Source organism: Ambystoma mexicanum, chromosome 7q, assembly GCF_040938575.1.
Source record: "Ambystoma mexicanum isolate Mex_15411 chromosome 7q, UKY_AmexF1_1, whole genome shotgun sequence".
NCBI lineage: Eukaryota > Metazoa > Chordata > Amphibia > Caudata > Ambystomatidae > Ambystoma > Ambystoma mexicanum.
The window spans coordinates 1,164,733,808-1,164,753,420 of record NC_090941.1 but is presented as its reverse complement, the minus strand read 5'-3'; the positions used below and the strand labels follow the sequence as shown (position 1 = coordinate 1,164,753,420).

General features: G+C 48.9%; 1 protein-coding gene across 4 annotated transcripts in view; it reads left to right on the top strand.

Annotated features, from left to right (window-relative positions):
* LOC138528725 (zinc finger protein ZFP2-like) overlaps nt 1-19,613 on the top strand; it is a 189,750-nt gene that overhangs the window by 7,426 nt on the left and 162,711 nt on the right. For 2 of the 4 annotated variants that reach the window (XM_069640590.1, XM_069640591.1), the window contains exon 2: nt 19,493-19,610. The exons of 1 other annotated variant lie outside the window; for it this stretch is intronic. In XM_069640590.1, the coding sequence (XP_069496691.1) occupies nt 19,522-19,610 (89 nt within the window). In that variant the 5' untranslated portion in view covers nt 19,493-19,521. Of the gene's footprint in view, nt 1-16,177; nt 19,611-19,613 lie in introns of those variants that run through there. One more of the 4 variants, XM_069640589.1, reaches the window with a different exon arrangement.

Genomic DNA, 19,613 nt, shown 5'->3' with positions numbered 1-19,613 from the left:
CGAATATTGAAAAGGTACATGCAAGGCGAAAGACAATGTTAGACGAAAGGGCGGCCTACCCAACCAGTAGATAAAGGATTTAAAACACCTTTAGGGCTTCCGGGCAAAAAGGGAGGCCTGGCGGAACAAAGTACCTTTGAATGAAGAAGTGGCTCCTGCGGTGGCGGTACCTGCAGTTTGGGGGATCCAGCAGAGGAAGAGAGGCTCTCGTCATGGAGGAAGGTTCGAGTCACTGCACTACCCAGGGATGAAACCAGCCGCGGTGCTGCCCAACGAAAAAAAAGGTACGCTGCTTTTAAATCGCGGTCCGGGTGGATGGCTGCCTGGCTATCCGGCCTCCAAGTGCTGGGCACTGGCGATTCGACCAAGGCTGGTCCGAGGAAGCAATTAGCGAACTGGTTGGTCTCACCAGCTCAAGGGAAGAAGGCTCTTGCGAAGATGATCTCCTCTCGTCGCATGGAAGAAAAGTGGTGAGACGCTGCAGCAGGACTTCACCGGTGGTGCAGGTGCTGAAGATGTTGAAGATGTCAGTGGCTTCTCTCCCCTTCGGTTCCGTAGTTCCAGTGGCGACGTCTTGCCCTTCCAGTCCTCAGGACCCTGCTTTTATGCAAATAAATCCCATTCATACAGCCTAGCTGTCACCCACACAGTGGTGTGGTCATCTTGGCGGGAGACCCTCCAGCCTATCAGGATAGAGTTCGACATGGGTTGCGGAGGCAACCCTGTCCAGGGGTCCTACACCCCCTCCCACACAATGGACCCACCACAGACTCAGTTGCGCCGAAAAGAGGGCTTCTTGGCAGAAGCCCGCCAAACGGACTAACAAAGGATCCCCGACCTGGGTTAGGAGTTTAGAGTAAGACAAGAGAAAGAAGTTATATTAAAGTTCTGGCAAATAAAACCTACCGGAGTAAAGTTAATAATAAAATAAACTGGCAGTATGTTAGAGGCTGTCAGAAAAAGTGGTAGCCTCGAACAATGGGAAAATCCCATAGGAAAATATTTGCGGTCGAATATTTACGGTAGTAACCACTGCCACTAGCCAGAAACTTTAGAGAGAGGGACTTTACGGTACCCCCTCGAAAATGAACCTAAGGGAAAAACTATTAACCCTTTCCAGTACCACCATGGTAAGATGGGTTGTACTGGTTAAGTTCATGAGATTTGACTAGTAAAGTCAATGGGGACTTTACATGCCCTGGGAGATAGGAGTCAGTCCCAGGATATGGAGTCTATGTTTATGGGGTCGCTACGACACCCCTGTGTCACTGCACTGAGGGCGCTGTGTAACATATGTGAATAAATATGGTTCCTATGGGGGAGAGAAAATCCCATAGGCATTAAACACAAAAATAGCCTAGAACACACATAGCAAAAAATGCCTAAGAGTGGGAAAAAGAGTCTCACTCTTAGCAGGTAAAAAGACAAAACCTTCAAATCCAGCAAAGCTGCTGGGGGACTCTATAGGTAGGGGAAATTAGCCATAGAATGAGAATTATCCCTAACACAAGTGACTACATATATAAATAATACCTGCGCTGGCTAACGCTCGCAGATGCAGTGACTGCTGTGCAGCTGCTACACAGACCCTACTCTGGCGCAAGTAACTACATATATAATAATACCTGCGCAGGCTAATGCTCCAGATGCAGTGACCCTGCTCTGAAGTAAGTGACTACATGTTATATGTTATGTTACTTGGCATTTATATAGCGCCTTATGTATCATTGGTATGATCTCAAAGCGCTGGTAGGTTGAACGCCCTCGGGAATCACAGTTCAAGTCAGTAGAGAGAGAGAGTGTGGTATGGTGTGTGGGTGCACCGGATATGTGTGCAGCTGGTATGGTTGTTGCATGAAAGCTGCGTCTTAGCGGTAGGTGTGGTGCTGACAAATGAGTTGGCTGTGTTTAGTCTGGAGGGTGGACACTCAGGCTGAGTTCTGGCTGCGTTAGGCCCGAGGAGACGCCTAAGCTAGCCGGAATGTGCTCAGCTAGCTGTGTTTTATTAGGATGATGTGTTCGTGGGGTCATGTTAGTATGAGAACAGCTAGGCCGAATGTGTCATGGCATAGCTGTGTTGAATGATGGTGTATAGGAGAGAGTAGGCTTAGTAGTGTGATATGGTGGTTTATCAGTGAAGCATTTGCCGCCAGGCATGAGAGCAGGACAGGGGGCGTACATACGTATATAAAGCGACAGGATGGATAGGATAACATGGGGATTACAGGGGGTACAGGTACATAGCAGTCGTTCAATCCACTTCATCCGTTCCATCCACTTTATCCACTTCATCAGTTGAATCCACTTCATCCGTTCCATCCGGTTCCGTCTACTCCATCTGTTCCGTCTACTCCATCTGTTCCATCTACTCCATCTGTTCCATCCACTCCATCTGTTCCATCCATCTACTCTATCCGTTTCATCCACCTCATTCTTTGCACTCAGTCTATCCGTCTTAGTCTTATTATCTCTTCGATCGATTCCCTTTGCTCTTTGTTTTCTTTGTTTGACGACCTTGAGTTTGTTTATTGTGGCTATTTATTCCATTTGTTCTAAGCATCGGTTCTTTAAGGGAAGAGCCACGTTTTTGGTAGTTTGCGGAAAGACATGTAGTTTTCGGCAAGTCGAATGTGGGGTGGAAGCGAGTTCCACAGAGTCGGGGTCAAGGCTGAGAATGATGATCCTCCTAATCTGACTGAGTTGCTGTTTGGTATCACTATGAGGAGGGCTGAGCTCGTTCTTAGAGTGTGTGGTGGGTGGGAGGGTTTTAGCTTGTCCTGAAGGTATAGAGGTCCGATTTTATGCATTGCTCGTTGGGAGATGTATAAGGTTTTGAAAGTCACCCTTTGTCCAACCGGGAGCCAGTGTAAAGTTTTGAGCGCTAGAGAGGTGTGATCTCTTGGGCCAAGTGCTAGAAGCAATTTGGCTGCAGCGTTTTGTGCTCTTTGTAGTTTAATGAGGTGGTATGCTTGAACCCCGAGGTAGAGGGAGTTGGCATAGTCCAGTCTTGACAGATTGGACAGCAGCAAGTCTGTTGGGAAAGGAGATGTATGGAAAAATGCATCTAAAAATTTTGAGGTGGTAATGGGAGGACTTTTTGATTTGGCGAGAGAGAGTTAGTTCAGAGTCGAGAGTGCATCCAAGGTTTTTTACTGTGGTTGAGGTGCCCATGGATAACGGCCAGGGTAGAGGGTGGGGGAGAAGTTCGGTGTTGCCGCACACCATGATTTCAGTATTGGTGGGGTTTAAGAGGAAGTGGTTTGTGGTTATCCAACAATCAATGTCAAGGAGGCAGGCAGCGAGGTCGGGCTGACAGTTGGGGTTTGAGTTGAGGAGTTTTAGGATTAATTGGGTGTTGTCTGCGTAGTTGTAGCACAGGATATTGTGCGAGCCGATTATTCTTGGGAGGGTGGATATATAGATGTTGAACAGGAGGGCTGATAAGCAAGCTCCTTCTCGAACTCCGGTATTGACTGGTCGGGCAGTGGTAGCAAAGGAGGAGAGTGGCTATTCAACTACTACACAGACCCTGCTCTAGTGCAACTGACTACATGTATAATAATAGCTGCACAGGTTACTGATTACAGACTGGAACTGTTGTGCAGCTGCTGCACAGACCCTGCTCTGGTGTCAGTGACTACATATATAATAATACCTGGGCAGGCTAATGCTCGCAGACGCAGTGACTGCTGTGCAGCTGCTGCACTGACCATGCTCTGGAGTAAGTGACGACATATATAATTATACCTGTGCAGACTAATGCCCGCAGACGCAGTGACGATTGTGCAGCTGCTGCACAGACCCTGCTCTGGTATAAGTGACTACATATATAATAATACCTGCACAGGCTAATGCCCGCAGAGGCAGTGACTGCTGTGCAGCTGCTGCACCACCGACCCTGCTCTGGAGTGAGTGATTACATATAAAATAATACCTGCTAATGCTCGCAGAGGCAGTGACTGCTGTGCAGCTGCTGCACAGACCCTGCTCTGGTGTCAGTGACTACATATATAAGGACCTGTATAATAATACCTGCGCTGGCTAATGCCCATAGAGGCCATGACTATTGTGCAGCTGCTGCACAGACCCTACTCTGGTGCCCGTGACTACATATATAAGGACCTGTATAATAATACCTGCGCTGGCTAATGCCCATAGAGGCCGTGACTATTGTGCAGCTGCTGCACAGACCCTTCTCTGGTATAAGTGACTACATATATTATAATACCTGCGCAGACTAATGCCTGCAGATGCAGTGACTGCTGTGCAGCTGCTGCACAGACTGGTGTCACTACATCTATAATAATACCTGTGCTGGCTAATGCCCACAGATGCAGGGACTGCTGTGCAGCTGCTACACAGACCCTGCTCTGATGCAAGTGACTACATCTATAATAATACCTGTGCTGGCTAATGCCCGCAGAGGCAGTGACTGCTGTGCAGCTGCTGCACAGACCCTACTCTGGTGTCACTACATCTATAATAATAACTGTGCTGGCTAATGCCCGCAGAGGCAGTGACTGCTGTGCAGCTGCTACACAGACCCTGCTCTGATGCAAGTGACTACATCTATAATAATACCTGTGCTGGCTAATGCCCGCAGAGGCAGTGACTGCTGTGCAGCTGCTGCACAGACCCTACTCTGGTGTCACTACATCTATAATAATACCTGCGCAGGCTATTCCTTGCAGATAGTAACTGCAGTGCAGCTGCCTCACAGACCCTGCTCTGGTGCAAGTGACTACATATATAATACCTCCGTTGGCTAATGACCGCAGATGCAGGGACTGCTGTGCAGCTGCTACACAGACCCTGCTCTGATGCAAGTGACTACATATATAAGGACATGTATAATAATAACTGCGCTGGCTAATCCTTGCAGATAGTAACTGCTGTGCAGCTGCTACACAGACCCTGCTCTGATGCAAGTGACTACATCTATAATAATACCTGCGCTGGCTAATGCCCGTAGAGGCAGTGACTATTGTGCAGCTGCTGCACAGACCCTTCTCTGGTGTCACTACATCTATAATAATACCTGCGCTGGCTAATGCTCACAGAGGCAGTGACTGCTGTGCAGCTGCTGCACAGACCCTGCTCTGGTGCAAATAACTGTGTATATATAATACCTGCCCCAGCTAATGCTCGCAGACGCAGTGAGTACTGTGCAGCTGCTGCACAGACCCAGCCCTGGTGTAAGTGACTGTGTATATAATACCAGCTCTTGCTAAAGCCCGCAGTTGCAGTGACTGCTGTGCAGCTGCTGCACAAACCCTGCTCTGGAGTAAGTGACTACATATATAATAATACCTGCACAGGCTAAAGCCCGCAGAGGCAGTGACTGCTGTGCAGCTGCTGCACCGACCCTGCTCTGGATCAAGTGACTACATATATAATAATACCTGCGCAGGCTAAAGCCCGCAGAGGCAGTGACTGCTGTGCAGCTGCTGCACCGACCCTGCTCTGGATCAAGTGACTACATATATAATAATACCTGCGCAGGCTAAAGCCCGCAGAGGCAGTGACTGCTGTGCAGCTGCTGCACCGACCCTGCTCTGGATCAAGTGACTACATATATAATAATACCTGTGCAGGCTAATGCCCGCAGATGCAGCGACTGCTGTGCAGCTGCTGCACAGACCCTGCTCTGGTGTCAGTGACTACATATATAAGGACCTGTATAATAATACCTGCGCTGGCTAATGCCCATAGAGGCCATGACTATTGTGCAGCTGCTGCACAGACCCTACTCTGGTGCCCGTGACTACATATATAAGGACCTGTATAATAATACCTGCGCTGGCTAATGCCCATAGAGGCCGTGACTATTGTGCAGCTGTTGCACAGACCCTTCTCTGGTATAAGTGACTACATATATTATAATACCTGCGCAGACTAATGCCTGCAGATGCAGTGACTGCTGTGCAGCTGCTGCACAGACTGGTGTCACTACATCTATAATAATACCTGTGCTGGCTAATGCCCACAGATGCAGGGACTGCTGTGCAGCTGCTACACAGACCCTGCTCTGATGCAAGTGACTACATCTATAATAATACCTGTGCTGGCTAATGCCCGCAGAGGCAGTGACTGCTGTGCAGCTGCTACACAGACCCTGCTCTGGTGTCGGGGAATACATCAATAATAATACCTGCGCAGGCTATTCCTTGCAGACAGTAACTGCAGTGCAGCTGCCTCACAGACCCTGCTCTGGTGCAAGTGACTACATATATAATACCTCCGTTGGCTAATGACCGCAGATGCAGGGACTGCTGTGCAGCTGCTACACAGACCCTGCTCTGATGCAAGTGACTACATATATAAGGACATGTATAATAATAACTGCGCTGGCTAATCCTTGCAGATAGTAACTGCTGTGCAGCTGCTGCCCAGACCCTGCTCTGGTGTCAGTGACTACATATATAAGGACATGTATAATAATACCTGCGCTGGCTAATGCCCGTAGAGGCAGTGACTATTGTGCAGCTGCTGCACAGACCCTTCTCTGGTGTCACTACATCTATAATAATACCTGCGCTGGCTAATGCTCGCAGAGGCAGTGACTGCTGTGCAGCTGCTGCACAGACCCTGCTCTGGTGCAAATAACTGTGTATATATAATACCTGCCCCAGCTAATGCTCGCAGACGCAGTGAGTACTGTGCAGCTGCTGCACAGACCCAGCCCTGGTGTAAGTGACTGTGTATATAATACCAGCGCTTGCTAAAGCCCGCAGTTGCAGTGACTGCTGTGCAGCTGCTGCACAAACCCTGCTCTGGAGTAAGTGACTACAAATATAATAATACCTGCACAGGCTAAAGCCCGCAGAGGCAGTGACTGCTGTGCAGCTGCTGCACAGACCCTGCTCTGGTGCAAATAACTGTGTATATATAATACCTGCCCCAGCTAATGCTCGCAGACGCAGTGAGTACTGTGCAGCTGCTGCACAGACCCAGCCCTGGTGTAAGTGACTGTGTATATAATACCAGCGCTTGCTAAAGCCCGCAGTTGCAGTGACTGCTGTGCAGCTGCTGCACAAACCCTGCTCTGGAGTAAGTGACTACAAATATAATAATACCTGCACAGGCTAAAGCCCGCAGAGGCAGTGACTGCTGTGCAGCTGCTGCACCGACCCTGCTCTGGATCAAGTGACTACATATATAATAATACCTGCGCAGGCTAAAGCCCGCAGAGGCAGTGACTGCTGTGCAGCTGCTGCACGGACCCTGCTCTGGATCAAGTGACTACATATATAATAATACCTGCGCAGCCTAATGCCCGCAGATGCAGCGACTGCTGTGCAGCTGCTGCACAGACCCTGCTCTGGTGCCAGTGACTACATATATAATAATGCCTGCTCCGGCTAATGCTCGCAGACGAAGTGACTGGCATGCTGCTGCTGACAGACTGACAGACATTTTTGCCAGCTAAACTGCCAAAAAAGGAGGGGAGGTGTTTCTTGGTCAAGTCCACTATTGCTGCCGCGGCTTCCTCCAAAGGTTTAAATTGCATGCTCCCCACCCTCCCCCGACCTCCCACAATCTCAGTATGCTCTGGTGACATGTTTGTCTGTTCCAGTCAATATATGTTCTCCTGGGATCCAGGGCCTGAAAGACCGTAAGGCTAGCTTGGCTGCCTGCATCTCCCTCCAATTGGAAGGTTTCCTTGACTGCGTCCAGTTCCACCTTCCCTCCGTGGTCCTGTCTCCCAATGCCACTCCCCAATCAAGAGGGCTGAAATGTGTTGTGTTGATGATCAGGGAGGAAAGATCCAGCTTTACTGCCTACTGTTGTCGAGTCACCACTGTAGTTCCACTGTAAGGCCACTTGACCCATACGTCGGTTGATTGGAGTCCCAAACCTGAAGACACGTGCCTACTCAGGTGTCACAGTAACGGACACATATGTGTTTGGCTCAGGGGACTATGCTGATACAGACTGCCATATTACCATGGGATCTGAGCTAAAGGCTTGCTAATGATTGGTCTATAGAAAGCAATCCAGATGGTACTGAAGAGATTCTGCCCTGGCCACTGGAAGCCATGCCTTGTTCGTGGCTATTAGAAAGAATATCCCGAATGAAAGCAAGTTCCTGTGTTAGGTAAACATGTGATTTTGGGAAATGTTTTTGCTGATTCTAGACCAAAAAAGACCTAGACACGCAGGTTGTCCAAATATGGATGCACTCGGCTTTCTGCATGGAGGACTCCCATCCAGAATGGTGGGGGCCAAGTCTATGGTGATCTGACTTGGAGTGGCTCACATCCAACTGTGCAGCACACTTAACTGTATGTCTCACAATCAGTCCTAAAGCATAGACGTGGATGATGACCTTTAAGTATAGGGATATGCCAGTAGGCATCCTCTAGGAAAACACACGGGGTGATGGCTGGATGGTTTAGAATGAAAGTTCACGTCTGGCATTGCTCTGGGCAACCCTCCAGACCACAGCCCTTCGGCTGCCAAGCCATTACAGAAGGAGAAAGACCATATGCTCATCAGGATTGGTCCCACTCCCAAAAAGGGCAGTCCAGCCCAAACTGCTAGATCACATCCTGTCTGCACAAGACCACAAGCATCCCCAAATATGTTACAGCCTTGTTGGGCCTCATCAGTGAGGAGTAGCTTGGGTCTTTAGGCCCAGCAGGCACGTGACCCACGTCTGGGCATACCCATCGCACTCTGGGTGACTTTAGCAAAACAGAAGATGTGATGGCTGGAAGGTTTAGAATGAATCCCAAACGCCAACTTCAATGATATTAACCAATAATTGGTCTGAATGCATGTGATGACTTGTTTTGGGGTTTCCAACTTGAAAATCTGGTAACGGGTGTGTTTCTTTAGGGCCTTCAGATCCATCAGTGGTCTGTGCTCCACTGTGCGTTTCCTGGCTCGAAACAAGATGAAGAAATAAACCACTTTTGGTCTTCCTCATTGACTTTGGAAAAAGCTTTCCACTACACCCCCTCTTGTGGCAGGTGAGTAGCCAGAGGACTGATCTGTGGTGGGAGTTAGATAAGCTCTCTGGCATAGCCAGAAGCAACCCCTTTGTCACCCACCTGTATTGGACATCATCTGAATTTGCTGTTCCCCCCCCCGCCTTCTCTTCACCCTCCACCGCCGCTCGATCGACCTGAAAGGATGCATAGTTATACCTTAGTTTGCGGTGGTTTCGGAGGCTGTTGCGTCAAGTGTTCCGCTGGGTTCTTTGTATACCTGCATAGCCACTTCATCTGCCATAAAAAAGTACACTGGACGGATGCATTCGGGGCAGAAGAGCTTCTCCCTGCAAGCAGAGTTACAATCACATTGGCGGCATTCCGGGCAGAAGAACCTCTCCCTGCAGGCAGAGAGAATATAGATTATTCACATTGGCTGCATTCAGGGCAGAAGAGCTTCTCCCTGCAGGCAGAGTTACTATCGATTATTCACATTGGCGGCATTCGGGGCAGAAGAGCTTCTCCCTGCAGGCAGAGTTACTATCGATTATTCACATTGGCTGCATTCAGGGCAGAAGAACCTCTCCCTGCAGGCAGAGTTACTATATATTATTCACATTGGCGGAATTCAGGGCATAAGAGCTTCTCCCTGCAAGCAGAGTTACAATCACATTGGCGGCATTCCGGGCAGAAGAGCTTCTCCCTGCAGGCAGAGTTACTATCACATTGGTGGCATTCAGGGCTGAAGAAATTCTCCCTGCAGGCAGAGTTACTATCGTGTATTCACATTGGCGGCATTCAGGGCTGAAGAAATTCTCCCTGCAGGCAGAGTTACTATCGTGTATTCACATTGGCGGCATTCAGGGCAGAAGAGCTTCTCCCTGCAGGCAGAGGTACTATCGACTCCTTATCTTACGAATAACAATTCATAAAGTATGTGTGATTTTACACTCAGTGATTTATTGGTCTGTACAATTGTATGTCATGTGCCAGCGCGTGTTTCATTCTACAGGCTTTTTCTGTTAATGGCTAATCTTGTAGCTTTGGCTAAAAAATGGCTGTACCTGTGTGTTCCCTGATTGTTCAGTAACCTATTAGTTAATTGAGTCTGGTCCATTTTCTTTGGTGCATTGCAAACACATTGCTCTTAGCATTCCGTGTGTATGCCTTCTGAGCCGAGCCCAATTGACTAGTCATTGTGTGAATACAGGGTACCAGGTGCTTTGAACGATACCAACAAGTCTATAGCATTCTCAACTCTCAATTCTCAAGCCCACAACTAAAAGTATACCACATGTGGCGTGACACCGTACCGCTCAGACCCATTTTAGTTTTTCTATTCTAGTTACTAGCGATCTTGAGCTCCCTCTGTAACCAGTGGCATATTTTCTGTTATTGACTACCTTCTCCAGGAATGTATCTAGATGTGACCCAAGAGGTGAGGGCCTCCATAGGGTAGAATCAGGAAGCTTTTCCTGGAAGCGTTGGCTTTCCATGACCTCCTGAAGTGGCTCTGATGGGGTTGCCTGTCAATGGTGATGGGCAGCGAGCACTACACGGGCTTCACATGCAAAGTAGCAGCTTGCTTTAGTTGAGCGTGTCCCTTTTAGGGCCTCTGCGGGCTCTGGCTTCTGGGATACCCAGACTGCACCCACCTTCACATTGCCTGGGGAGTTCACGTAGAAAGTCTCCAAGGGGTGGACTATTTTGGTATCTCTCCATTCCTTGTCGTATAAGGGGAATGCTGTGCTACGTATCCCTTTACGTTTCTTAAACCAAGGAGCGGGAGTATCTAAATTCACCCTGATGTTATCCATGGTGGCCTCAGGTCCTCCCTCTTTGTGTATTTGCCGAAAAAGATAGCATTCCCGTCTGCTTCAACGGGAACACTTGCCCACCCTCCACAACTTGAGGTGGCTCTTTAGTTTCCCAGACCTCCGTTACTGGGAGGTTGGCACTGGTCTGACCGAGCCCCCGGCTGGTGCCAGGTAAGGTAGTCTTGAGATTATTGTACCTGTGCTTGGACATGGGTGATGGGTAGGAGTGTGGTCTTGTGCGTTTCTCCAGGGTACATTTACTTTCCTCTATTGCTTCAGTATGTGGTGATGGTTTGTGTAGTAGTGTGCTTAAGACCCATGGGTGCTGCTCTCCGAGTGCCCTCTCCCTAGCCCCCCAGTGGTCAGCCACAGTCCCACTATCCAAAAGGGGATTCAGAACACACAAGCACACCACCTATCTTATAATGCCTGCAGTATCAGCACACTTCCATACCCCTGCAACATACTACACAACATCCCACCCTGAAGGACAGAGAAGCAAATAGTATATATGAGGGGAAGAGCATGCCTTATCACTGGTCTTTAAACTGGGGGGGCTGGCCCGCCCTAAGAGTTCCCGGAGGAAGTCCAGCGGGGTCCCCAGACTCTTGGGATTAAGATGACTGTTTTCAATATAAAAAAGGATTAAGGTGACTGCTTTTTAATAGAAAATATAAGCAGTAGACAATCTGCTAATATGTTTAAGAGCCTGGGACCCCTGGACATCATCTGGGCCCCTGGGGGCATCCCGTAGGTGGGGGGAATATTTTTACTCAAGTGGGGTCGGGTGTGGGGGAAGGCATTCCGGGGGTTTGAAAACATTAGAATACCACTGTTGTATTGGGACGAATGTTAAAGTGTTCATGAATTTAAAGTTGTGCGAAGTGTGTCTAAGGGCCGAGGCCCTTTCAAATAATTCATGTAGTATGAGCAGTGGTGAGAAGGGAGCCAGGGAAGTAACGTTGTTGACGAGTTGATAGGCTTCAGGGATGGAGCAGTCTATGCAGCCTCATAGAGTACAGGTACAGGCTGATGAGTCATGAAAGTTGGGAGACTGCCCAGCCAAACATTCCTTTTTAGGCTGGTTGGTGCTAAACGAATCCCAGGCAGCTGGTCATTCTTTGTGCCGTGTAATACTTTGTGGGACAGACAAGGGACCTTCGACTTTGCTTTATGAGGCATTTACTGCTGGGATTTTAAGGCCAGCAAGCTTGACTCGGGCCAAAGAGGAGATTGGCTGCTTGACTTTGGACTAGTTGTACCCTCTCGACGTTCTTTCCATTAAACCTTTTTGAATTCCATCAAATTAATGAAGTTGTACAATGCCAGCTGTCAGCCTGGAGAAGTGTTGAGAGCCAGAGTTGGTTGAAGGAGGCTTTCTTTGCAGCTTGGTCGTATGCTCAGGTGGCAATCCATTAGCCTTGGGTAGAGCTGTGAAGACATAGAATTCCACTTTCTGGTGGAATTCTATGCCTAATCAGGGCCATGTATTCTTTGAATAGGATCAGTGAGCAGCTCGATCCTGTAGATGTGGCACACATTAAACCTGGCAATTTCCGATGGTTGGGTTAGTTGTCTGTCAATGGTGATCCACTGTTTGGGCTATTCCAGACCTTCTTTTTGACCCCTTTGTGTGATGACGTTGATTGAAGAGCTGATTTGTTGGGTGCCACATTACCCTGTGGTGTGAGCTGAGGGATGCAGTGTTCAGTACAGTGAAGCTTAAGGCTCTGCTTGCTGAAGTGACGTGTTCCATGCAGTGAGGTGAAACCCTGTACTTTGCAGTCATGGCCTGTGTCCTTGAAGATAGTTACAGGCCTGTGATTATTAGGAAATGAGGGTCTGTGCAGTACACCATTATTGCTAAGTAATAAGATATTCTGTTCTATGCAGTGATATGTAAGGGGGTAGGTCATGTATGGTGCTGTGAATTGAGATATTGTTTTATATGGCTTGGACTGCTGAGGCATGGGCTTTATCAATGTGTTCGGTGTCATGGAGCCCTTATATGATATGATAAAAGCGCCTGTACACATGTGTTTCTAGGCGTGACAGGATAAGGGAGGGAAGACAGAGGGAGGATAAGACAAACGATCGTACTGGGCCTTGTGTCATTCAGATCATTCAAGACCGAGAAGGGGAAGTGGTGGTGCAAAGGAGAGGGAAGGGAAACGGGGCAGGATTGCTCTGAGTAAGTGCAACCAGGGCAGCGCGGCTCTGGGAAAGTGCCAGGTAGCAAAGGACTGTAGAGGTTACAGTTACAGCCACTAAGTGCATGGTAGGCACAGAGGCAGTGCAGGGGAGACTAATCAAGAAAGAACCTCGTAACCCGTGAGACTCTTAGGGTAGCCAAGCAACCAGTCGGTACAGCAGACAGGTAGGTCAGCAGGGGAGGGAGAGAGGGAAAGCAGAGGAGAAAATATAAGTTTTTAGCTGCTTCTGGGAACGTAAGGTGGTCTGGCTTAAGTTTGAGAGGGGCCGGAAGGCCATTCCAGAAGGAGGCACCTGCAAGGAGGGAGATCAGCCCCCCCACTCTGTGCCTGGAGAAGCATCTGGCCCTTGGAGAGTTGGAGGTAGCTGAGCGAAGGGCTCTAGAAGGAAGGTATTTAGGAAGAGAGCGTTGGATGTAGTGCAGGCCCCGGCTCCTGAAAGTCTTGTGGACAATGCAAAGGGTCTTGAACTCGATCCCTGCAGCCACCAGGAGCCATTGGAGAGATTTCAGGGCTGGAGAGATACAGTCCCTGGCCTTGAGACCAAGGCTAGGTCTTGCAGTCCTGTTCTGGATTTGTTGCAGAGGGTGGAGAGAAGCGGAAGGCAGATTGATATGATATGATATGGTATTTGTAACGCGCCTATACACAGGTGTTTCAAGGCGCGACGAGGCAGGGAGGGGAGGAACAAGGGGAGACATACAACGATCCTACTAGGCCAGGTGTCATTCAGATCGCGCAAGTGCAGGGGTGGGGGAGGGGGAAAAGTGCAAGTGCAAGGGGAAGGGGAAGGGGAAGGGGAGGGGGGGGAAGTGCAGTAAAGGTAAGTGGCGTAAAGTAATAAATAAATAGGGCCAGCTGGTGGCAAGTGCAAGGTAAGTGCAGAACAAGTGCTGGGGAAGATTGAGAAAGAGGCTGTTGCAGTAGTCCAGCCTAGAGAAAACCAGGGCTCTGGGGACAGTGAGCTTCTGGGGAAGGTGAGGAAGGGAGGAGTCCCTTTGAGGATGTGGAGCTGGTAATGGGACATCTTGGCGACATCCGAGATGTGAGGAGAGAAGGGAGAGAGTGAAGTCTGGAGACTGGAGGCTTACTGGCATTAGGCAGAGATTGTTGGAGGCGCACCAAGCCTTAATTGCGGATAGACCTTCAGGAATGAGCGAGAGAGGAGAGGAGCCTGAAGGAGAGCGGAGTGTCGTCCGCATAACACTGAAAGTTTGAGGAGAGGGTAGAGATCAGGCGGGCCAAAGGGGCCAAGCAGAGGTTGAAAAACCACGGTGAGAGGATAGAGCCCTAGGGAACGCCACAGGTGGAGAAAGACTTGGCAGAGAGAAAGGAACCAAGTTGGACCTGGGAGGGGCAATCCAAGAGGAAGCAGGACTCCCACTCCAGTCCCTGATCTGTGATACCCAGGTTCTCACAGTCTATTGATCAGGATGGCTTGGTTGACTGTGTCAAAGGGAGAGGAAAGATAAGGAGGATGAAGACAGAAGGAATGCTGGAATCGAGGTTAGAGAGCAGATCTTAACGGGTGTTTTGGAGAGAGGTTTCCATACCTCTGGCAGCTCTGAAGCCAGACTGATGGTCATGGAGACAACGCACAGATTCAGTGTTACTGGACAGGACAGAGAGTCTGTATTGCCTTTGGAGGATGCGCCCAAAGCCCTCCACTTCCTCTCAGCCACACTGCGCTTGCGTTTCAGGACAGCAAGGTTGGAGTCATATCAAGAGTTGCACTTGGAGGTAGGCTACAGCCAGATTCTCATGACGGGGCAAGGATGTCCAGAGTGTTGGAGATAGATAGATGCAGATTAGAGAGGTCTGTGTCAAGAGTATGAGTCAGTTGCAGGAGTAGGAGGAGCAGAGAAAGTAGAGGCAAAGGCATCTGCTGCAAAACGCTTCATGGGCCGAATGACTGCAAAGGTAGGTGGCAGTGCTGGGGGGGGGCTTTGGCTGAGGGATAGAGAGTTTCAGATGAGAGGAAAGTAGAAAGTGGTCAGTCCAAGAGAGAGGAGTGGTGAGAAGGTAGAGAGGGAAATGTCTGAGAAGATCGGAACATCCAAAGTATGTACGGCAGAGTCTGTCAGACCAGAGGGCAGAATGGAAAGAGAGAGCATGTCGCAGAGATCGCAGAGGTTGCAGAAAAACCCATTGGAGGGATTCGAAGCATCCAGATGGATGTTGAGGTCTCAGAGGAGGAGAAGTTGAGAGGTAGAGGCAAGGAGAGAAGATGAGAGGTCAGCCCACTCTGAGAGGAAGAGGGCAGCCTGGCCATAGAGAGCCTGCAGACAAGGCATTCAAAGGAGAAGTAGGCTTGTACAGGAATGAAAGAAGCAGGGATCCACTCGGGAAAGATCAGTGCTACTCCCCCTCCGGATCGCTTGGTTCTGGTCTCGGAGAGACTCTTGTAGCCCTCAGGGGGGAGAGTGTCAAATCTCATGACAGAGCTGGCCATGAACCATGTCTTGGTGAGAGAGAGGTCAACCAGGTCAAGATCTTCGAGGAGGTGATAGATGTCAGAGGAGTGTTTGACAGTGGAGTGAGAATTGAGAGTAGCAACGTGGAGCAGGTTGCCACATTTGAAAGACTTCCAGGGTGGGGTACAGGCTTGAGGTGCACCCAGGGGAAGTGGAATAGGGGCCCAAGAGTGGACAGAGGTAGATGCGAGGGGTGGCAGAGGAGCCAGCGGAGTGCTAGTAGGAATAGCAGAAGGAAGATGACAAACGATTAGATGCAGGAGACGCCTATCAAACAGGAAGAGATTGGGCTGAGGGCCCTGGACCAAGACTACCATTCATATGGACATTAATGATGACCTTGGAGGAGTGACAGGAAGCCAAGAGGGCCTCCCACTGAGTGCCACCATTAATGGGAGAGGAAGAGATGGGGGAGAGAGAGCTGAGACCATATGAAGGGTCCATATGTGTGGTGATGGAACGACAAAGAGGATGTCAGTGATGCACTGTCCGGAGGAAGCACTAATGTAGATATCAGTGATAGGGAGGCCTGAGTTGGAGACTAGGATGTCCCTCTTGAACTTCTTCCTTCCAGTATTAGTGAGAGGGTGGGGTAAGATGTAGAGTAGCAGTTAGAGAAGATGGGAGAAACGAAGTGCCATAGAGGGTGCTTGGAGAGGAGGAAGAAGAGGGAGTGAAAGAGAAGGGAGAGATGCCCGGCCCCCTGCCCAATGCAGGAGGCCCAAGGGGAGGTACAGGGGGGGGGGGCGCAACACGCAACAAGGGAGCAGACAGGTGGCACACAACAGTACAACAGTAACTATAACAGTGCAACAGAAACCACAGTAGAGGGGACCTAGAAGTGGGAGAGAGCCTAAAGGAGCACAGATTCACACAGCTACAGAAACCACAGTAGATTAACAGTAACTACAACAGTTCAACAGAAACCACAGTAGATTGGACCTAGAAGTGGGAGAGAGCCTATTGGGACACAGTCGCAGAGCAACCGAAACCACAGTAGAGGGAACCTAGAAGTGGGAGAGAGCCTAAAGGGGCACAGATTCACAGAGCTACAGAAACAACAGTAGAGGGGGCCTAAAAGTGGGAGAGAGCCTAAAGGGGCAAAGATTCACAGAGCTACAGAAACCACAGTAGAGGGGGCCTAGAAGTGGGAGAGAGCCTATTGGGACACAGATTCACAGAGCTACACAAACCACAGTAGTAATCAGATCGTACTGCAATAGTACACCAAACAAAGGATACAGGTTGTGTAACACTTTAAAGGATACAGGATGAGAGCCGTGATCCTGAGGAGTGGTCTGAGGTCTGGACGGCGTCCAATCAAATTAGACATTCCAACTGATGTCACTCTCTGGCTGTAAAACCTGACAGCAAGAGTGAGTAATCAGTGGAAAGGGCGTGGAAGAAACAACAACTCGCCAGACTGCAAAACAAATAAACACTAAATTAATGACTAATCTAATGCCTATTTTAAGAGTATGGGCGATTCAACAAGACACTGACCTGTTGATAAAAGACAGTCTCAGGTAAGTCTTCATAGGAACACCAGGTATTCCAAATGGAAACAACGGCAATGAAAGGGTAGTTAGAAGGGGAGCTAATCCCGAACGGCACGAGGGCCGCACTAGTGTCGGGTTGGTGCACCCAGGATAGCGTCCAAGAAGTCCTGTGCATGTATCCAGAAGTAAAGAAGATTCCTATAGGATGTTCTGAAATAAGATGTTTAAACAAGAAGTTGTTGTTCAAAGTCTTTGATGTACTGGAAGGAGTAGTGAAATGCCCTTGCAGAGGATAACCTATATAAAGTATTAGGTTGGTCTTGCGTGAGGAAAATAGCAGGAAAAGGAATCATGTCCCTGCTAAGACTATGCCACTGAGAGCACACAAGAGTAACCACCTATGAACTATAGTGGGAACGCCGCAATGAAAGCAAGCCATCAGGCTAAATTGCCGTGCTGATAGGAAGTCAGCACAAAGAGGATCGGATAGAACATATAATCCGTTCCGTGTGGAATGAAAACGGAAACTTCGTTTGGAACGAAGTCAAAGTATGCACGCACCGCTGGAGATGAAAAAACGGCGGTCGGAAGCCTTGAAAGGCAAAGGTGAAGTCGTGGGAAGTAGAAATGCGTATGCAGCTCCGAAACGCCAGGAAAGAATAATGATCAGAAGCAGCGAGCGGATTAACGCGCACTGCTATCGACGCACACAGATCACGTGATTGCTCGCGTACCACGTGACATTATAGATGTGATTGCAGTGGAGATTGCTTCCCGGGCAAGGTACCGAACAGCCTCCACCAAGTGTAGAACGGTCTAGCTGTTCGGTTGGCAGTATGGGAAGGCAGCGTCATAGTCCTGGGGGAAGTCCGTGTAGAAGGAGGTAAGCGAGGACTGGCAGGCATGACGAGTAGATTCACAGTAACTACAACAGTGCAACAGAAACAACAGTAGAGGAAACCTAGAAGTGGAAGAGAGCCTATTGGGACACAGATTCACAGAGCTACCGAAACCACAGTAGAGGGAACCTAGAAGTGGGAGAAAGCCTAAAGGGGCAGAGATTCACAGTGCAACAGAAACCACAGTAGATGGGACCTAGAAGTGGGAGAAAGCCTAAAGGGGCAGAGATTCACAGTGCAACAGAAACCACAGTAGATTCACAGTAACTACAACAGTGCAACAGAAACAACAGTAGATGGGACCTAGAAGTGGGAGAAAGCCTAAAGGGGCAGAGATTCACAGTGCAACAGAAACCACAGTAGATTCACAGCTACTACAACAGCGCAACAGAAACAACAGTAGAGGGGACCTCGAAGTGGGAGAAAGCCTAAAGGGGCACAGATTCACAGTGCAACAGAAATCACAGTAGAGGGGACCTAGAATTGGGAGAAAGCCTAAAGGGACACACATTCACAGAGAAACAGTGACTAGTAGAGTGGGAGATGCACATAAAACACAAAGTACGGCTAACCACTGAGAGGGGGGAGCCTAATGTTACGCAAAGACAGGGAACGAAATGTCAGTAGGATTAAGGGAAGTACACGCAAAGGCCGGGTAGTTTCTGTGTCCTGTGGAGTTGGTCTAGTGTTCAGTGAGCCATACGTTTTGGTGCAGTGAGAAGCCCTTCTTTGCAGTAATACAGGGTTTGAAATTGCTGGAAGCTATTTAGCTCTTGGTTATAGCCAAGGGGAGCCTGGTTAGCTTGAAGCTAACACCTACTAGGAGCTACATTTGACTCCTGGGGCAAGTTCTGCCATACAAATCTAGCAGTGTGATTTTAACTGTGTGTGTTTGGGAATGTATATAAAGGACGATGCAGAACACACTTAAGGGGCATATGGAGCATAGTGGATAACAGGAAATCGCCAAAACGTTAGTTTCCATCTTTCCCTTTCCCAAGGTTAGATTTGTTGTGCACTCTGTACTCGCTCCTGGTTCTCAAAGGGAGCTCTTACCTAACGGGTGATGCCGATACCCAGGTGCTGCTTTTTGATCCTGGTCAACAAATCCAAATTTCGATCCCTGGTGATCTACTCTTGCTGTATGTTCAGTGAGAAACGTACTGTGGATTGAGATTTCATGCTTTGGGAAAGAATATTGTGTACTGTTTAGGTTGAGATACATTGTGCTTTTCATTGGATGCAAGTGTTTGTTTGGTGAAACATTGTGTTCTGTTGGTGAGAGATGACATTGCAGTTAAGTCCTTTGCCTGGAGGCACGTGTACAGTGCAGTGGGATGCTCTGTGATAAATACCCTCAGTACAGCATATGGACACCCCGAATAGCATGTTTACCATATCCATTATGTCTCGTGACTACGCCCTAATATTTACACTCGCCACTGGCGAGTGATAATGAACTCTTGGCGAGCAAGAGATTGTGTGTTTTGTGTATGTGGAGAACTGAGCGGGCAAGAGACATTTTAGGTCTATTAGATTGCAACCTCACATTGTTACCCTTGTGTCATGAATTTATAAGATAAATACTGATGCAACTCCACTTTGGTCCTTTTAACAAAGCACTATTGTCCTATAGACCGTGCCTTTCTTCCTCCAGTTCTTTGACAGGTGCTGTGCTGCGCTGGGATGCCTGCATGTTGCGTGGCTGTGAACTGCAAGAATGCAGGTGCTTCGTCAGAGGTGGATGCACAGGGCAGACCCATCACACTGCATTTGTG